Raw genomic sequence first — 5,603 nt, 5'->3', positions numbered from 1 at the left:
AGAACAGTTGCAGGTCTGGGAGGGACAGAAACTTCTGTCTACAGTGCCCTACTCCATAGTCCAGGCTAGGCTTATTATGTAGCCCGTTCCGGTCTGGAAATCATGGCACCTCACTTACTTCAGACCCTCAAGTACTGAGATTGCAGGCCTGAGCTTCTACACTTGGGTTTCCCAACTTATTGTCTCAATTACTGTTCTCTAATGTGTCTCCACAGAGCTTAGACCAGATCCTGATGCATCCAACCTGAGGACTGTGCATCCCATGATAGTCATGGAAGTGGCCCAACACTAAATAGTAAACTTTGGGAGCATGGTGTTGTACTCCCTTAATCCCAGAATTTGGGAGATTGAAGCAGACAGAACTCTGTGAGTTCAAAGCCAGCCTGGCCTACATACAGAGTTCTAGGCTTGCCAGGGCTGTATAGAAAGATCATCCAACCACCGAGGTCCTCCTGATTGTTGAGCCATCCTTGGCTCCATAGGCCTCTGTTATTGGTCTTAAGCCATCTCCTCTTATGGAAAGGGTTTTCCATTTGCCAGGCAAGGGATGCTTTCTTTCCAAGGGTGGGGAAGATTCTGGACCACATAATCTCCTGAGACCAAGAGCACTGGGCCTTGTTGAGGAAAGCTGTCCCACCATTACCTTGAGCACTCTTGGATTGAGCAGAAGTGAGGTTGTGACTCTCTAGCCTATGCTAGCTCTCAGAAGGAACTCAGCCTAGTGTTCTATCATGAGTGTGTACGGGAAGATGTATCAGTCCCACCCCTCAACACAAAAGCTACAAGTTCAGGCATGAGTTGGACTTTGTGCAAGAAGGCAAGTAGTTGCAGATCACAGATCCCCGAGGCTATAATGACTTCCCTGTTGGCCAGTCAAAGTCCCCATATCTCATGGTAATCTCCTTGGCCTTCTCAAGGGAGTTCTAGATGTCAGGGAGACTGCTACAATGATGGCTTGTACAGTTTGTCTCAGTGGGTAATCCCATTCAGATGTAGGGTACAAAGAGGGGCATTAAATTTTTTTTAAAATAAACCTTTTGAAAAACAATTTAGTGCGTGTATGTGTATACAGACATGAACAGGCGTGCACACTAGTGTGCCATTGTTAAAGTGTAGAGGTCGGGACAGCTTTTAGTAGTTGGTTCTCTCTTTCCACCAATGTGGGTTCCAGATATTGAAATCAGGCCATCAGACTTGGAGGCAAGTGATTTTACCCACTGAGCCATCTCACCAGCCCCAAGACACTGACATTTGGTGCTCTTGAGCTGGAATTCTGCTTTCCTGTCTGTGTTATGATTGTCTTGGGTTGGTTTAGATTGCAAGGCCTCATGGCTCCCTCCACCCCTTTCTACCCTCCTGCCCTGGTCCTCTGTGGCTTTTTAGACAGTCTATTACTCTGTAACTCTGTAGCTTCAGAGAGCAGCCCCACCTCCCTAACAAAGCTCTCCAGGGAAAGAGTGCCAGGTGTGACAAAGGGCCACACAGGAGCTTCACCCAGGTGCCAGGGGTCTCACATTGGCTTCTCATTTGGGCTTCCTACCTGGCCTCCCAATTCCTACCAGAAAAACACTTTGAACTTGCCTGACCTCATACTGGTCTGAGGGCGGGGCTTCCCAAACTTGCCTGGCATTTGAGTCATTCCTATTTCCTGCAAAAGTTTTCTTACAGACTTCTCTGGCATGACATTTGTAGCTCTACAGAAGTGCTGATCAGGGAACCTGGGTCTTGGGAATATCCTTTCCCTGGACAGCTTAGGCTTGGCTATACCTGCCAAATGGTTTATAGCTAGCAAGGGGTGGTTTCTCCTGCCTTCTTCAGGCGTGGTCAGAAGGGAGGCCAGTGCAAGGACAGGAAGACTGGGAACAAGTGACATTGATTTAGATTGGGATGTTTAAGAAAAATGTTCAGAAAATTATTCTTTCTAGGCTAAATACCAAGTGATCCAGCCTCCTCCCCACATTGCCTGTCAAAGCAGGGTGGACTCTCTCAGGCGGTCTCCATAGTTCACTGCAAATGGAACCCATTACCATCCTGTGGTCCACAGCTGGCCCTAAACCCATTTACTCATTACTTTTTGAGAAGGGATCAGGGATGGCACCCCATGTTTCCACTCCGGAGGGAAAGCCTGACCCAGCCTTTTCCAAGGTGATAGATTTTGTACTGAAGGCTTGATGCCAGGCCCTCTCATTGTCCTTGCTCCAGCGCTCAAGGGCGTGCATGCCCTCTCAGCAGACAGGACTTAAGGTTGCACTTCTGCAGAACCAGCACTGGGAGGAAAAGGTGGGGTGTACCCGCCAGAATAAAATCACTGGAACTTCCAGAGCCAGGGCTGCCTGGTGGGGCCCATGTGTCGGCGGGTGAACTCATTGCTGCTACTGATGAGTCAGCAGAGAGAACACACATCGATTTGAGTGAAGATTTCACATTAGAGTCTCTCTCAAAAGAAGCCCAGTATCGTGCCCCTGTGAGAGGGGGATGCAGAGAGTGGGAGGGAGGAGGCAAGGGGACAGGAAGGGCTGGGGTACCCGAGAGTCCTGTTGGACCTTTTGTACGTAGAAACACCCAGCCAAGCCATCCAGGGATCGTGGCAGAGCAAAGCAGAGACAGACACCAGGGCAGACTCCAGAGGCTTGGTTTTATTGTGCAGCTTTTTTGTCTTTTTTTTTTTTTTCCCCTCAGTGAGATGCTGTAAGCTGTGGTGACATTACACACAGTGACAGGACAGGCAGAGTTGCCAGTGGGGGAAGTGGGTGTTGGGAAACGCTATCTTCCAAGAAGTCTTCACACTGGGTCTTACTCTACCACCTGCTCCCCACCCTAGGAGGTCCCAGAGGGGGCAGATTGCAAGACTCTGGTTGTCTGGGGGATCAGGGACAGCCAGAGGGGCTGGCACAGAAAGAACAAAGAATCTCCCTTAGCAAGCTGGGGCCAGCAGGGTGGCTCTAGGACCTCCTTCCTGTACTGACTTAGATTCTGCAGTCAGAGTTCTGGCTCCTTGGGAGCAGAGGAGGGGGCTGCCTTCCTCCGCCACACTTTTCACTACAGGCCGTGACAGTTAGACAGGAGGGGTGATGTTTCCTCACCTCCTACCCCTCCTTTCCCCCAACATTCCCTGGAGGAACCTGCATCTTTACTGAATGTGCCGTGGCTCAAGAGCCCCCAGGGGCGGCTTCAGTGGTAGGAGGGGTATTGTAAGCAGTGGCTGAGAATGTATAGACTCAGTTCTCATCCTCATTGGATGGGACACAAAGGCAAAGCATGGCCCTGATATCTTGAGATCTTGAGGTCTCCTCCCTGCCCGCTGGGCGGTACTTTTGCCAAGAGTATGACTGTACCAGGCACAGACACACTCCAATTCCCTCTTCATGTCTCTTTCAGGCATCAGGCCTGGTTGGCAAGGAGGAACTCCCCACCCCGGGGATTGATATCCTGCCACCCATCATATACCCTTATGCTCCATTAGGTCCCCAATCCTGGCCTCCCTTGTCACAAACTCCCAGAGAAAAAAAAAGGAGAAACTCTAAAATAAACAGACAGAAGCAGCCCCGGAATGAAGAATATAAAATGGCAGCCAGCGGTGTGCAGAGAGGACGAAGTGTCAGAAGGGGGTGGCGATGGCATGCAGCACTGGGGTTCCTTATGAGGGACAGGGTCCCCGTTTCTCCCCGAGGTATTTGAGGGACTGGGGAGGGGAGTTAGCTGACCCAGAGAAGCAGGACCTCTGTACTGCTCCTGGAGGCTTAATGTTTCTCTATGGATGCAACTAGTCACAGAGAAATGAAATCCATGGCTTGGAAGAGGGAGAGTGAGATCAGGAGCAGCAGCAGCCATGAGGTGTTCTGAACCAGCAGGCTTATGCCATCACACTTCACCAGCTTGTCTGTGGAGAGAAAAGGGGGTAAGGGGAGGAGGGGCAGCAGAACCAACACCAGGTGTTAGCCCTTTAAGGCGGCTGCTAGCTTGATGTCTTAGCTGGCTCAACCTGATGGTGTAACAGAATCTTTCCCACTAGCAGTTTCCTCAGCTCTTGAATATATACCCGGTACTACAAGCTCTGCCTGTCGGGGCCCTTGATCTTTTCCCATTCATACAGAGGGGTAGCGGTTCCCCAGGGGATCAGACAGCAGTTTGGGGAATATGAAAGGCAACAGGCCCCTCTGCTGTCCAGCCCAGCTAATGGAGCTCCTTCCTTCCTTCCTTCCTTCCTTCCTTCCTTCCTTCCTTCCTTCCTTCCCTCCTTCCTTCCTTCGGCAGATTGGTTAGCCTCAGTGTAGCTAACCTGGCCATTTCATCTTTCTGGGGACCAGTCTCACCTCTGAGCACAGAGACAGTTTGATTGGAGATCATGGGAGGATTCTGGCCAGAGACTTGAAGCTCACATGTGTACATGCCCTCATCCTTGTTGGTAAAGTTGGCTAAGGTGAGGACCTTCATGTTGCGCTGGGTGTTGACACTGACCCGGGAGCGGTATGTGTGCTCAGGTACCCCAAGGGTGCCTGCCAGCACATGCTTCTTTTTCTCTCGGGTCAGGCTGAACTCGTGCTGGATGGTTAAGGCACTGTTATTCTCATGACGACAGTCCAGACGAAGGTTCTGGTCCACCAGGCAGGCTGTCAGGCTGGTCACCTTCTGCCCTTGGGACATCTGCAAGACTGGCACAGCAGTGCCTTCTCTGAATTGGGGAGATACAGAGCAGGGGCCTCCCACCTGCAGGAAGAGTAGACTGGGGCCTGGCTGGGAGGATGTGGGGTTTGCACTTACCCCTGGGGTACTAGTGGGCTAGCATGACAACCCCCCCAGACTCCAACTTTATTTCTAGTCTACTCAACCTGTGGGTCCCATCAATGCTTCATGAACAGGAGACCAAAGGGAGTTCTTCGTTTTTGTACGGAGTTTCCAATTTGCCAAAGACCACCACCACCAGGCAGGTCAGTGAGGTTGAGCCCTCCCAGCCACCTGTGCCTTTGAGTCTATGACAAAGAGGGAAGGAAGCCAGATGCCCTGGAATGCCAGCCCTGCCCCTTGCCCAGTACCTGAAAGCAGGACAGCGATGCCGATGACTGGGTTCATGGTGCCAAGGGTTCTGTCCTGGATTCTGGGGTGGGGAAAGCTAGATATCAGCCAAGAGGTGGGGGACAAGTGGTTCCATATTTACTGTCAGGGCATATGGCCCATGGAGAGCATGATATACACCTAAGCCCCTCTCTTCACCCCCTTCTCTTTGAAGGTGACATTACCTGAGGCTCTTTGCCACTCAGAGAAAGCAAAGGAGGAGGGGGCACATGTCCTGGGGTTTGTGTGTCTGTGCTGTCCCTGGAGTACCTCCCTGCTGGGTGACTTCCTCACTTTTCTATGGGATTTAAGAACCTTCGGGGCAAGGATTGCCTACATTTAAAATTTTGATTTGGTAAACTACTCATAACTTTTCACTTTTTTTTTTTTTCCGAGACAAGGTGTAGCCCTGCCTGTCCTGGAACTCAATCTATAGACCAGGCTGGCCTCGAACTCACAGAGATCCACTTGCCTCTGCCTCCTGAGTGCTTGGATTAAAGGCATGCACTACCACCAACCCACAGGGTCTAAGTGTGTGCTTCAGGTGGGTT

The 5,603-nt window shown here is 51.1% G+C and overlaps 1 protein-coding gene across 1 annotated transcript; it reads right to left on the bottom strand.

The window, feature by feature from the left end:
- Positions 1-3,767: 3,767 nt before the first annotated feature.
- Thy1 (Thy-1 cell surface antigen) lies at positions 3,768-5,070 on the bottom strand. The gene is made up of 3 exons (XM_035443594.1): positions 5,034-5,070; positions 4,314-4,652; positions 3,768-3,880 (listed from the first exon to the last, which is right to left on the bottom strand). Exons 1-3 carry the CDS (start codon positions 5,068-5,070, stop codon positions 3,768-3,770), a joined length of 489 nt encoding a protein of 162 aa, XP_035299485.1.
- Positions 5,071-5,603: the final 533 nt, after the last annotated feature.

Source organism: Cricetulus griseus, chromosome 4 (genome assembly GCF_003668045.3).
Source record: "Cricetulus griseus strain 17A/GY chromosome 4, alternate assembly CriGri-PICRH-1.0, whole genome shotgun sequence".
Lineage (NCBI taxonomy): Eukaryota > Metazoa > Chordata > Mammalia > Rodentia > Cricetidae > Cricetulus > Cricetulus griseus.
Note: the sequence above shows the minus strand (reverse complement) of the source record. Positions and strands in the feature narration are given on the sequence as shown.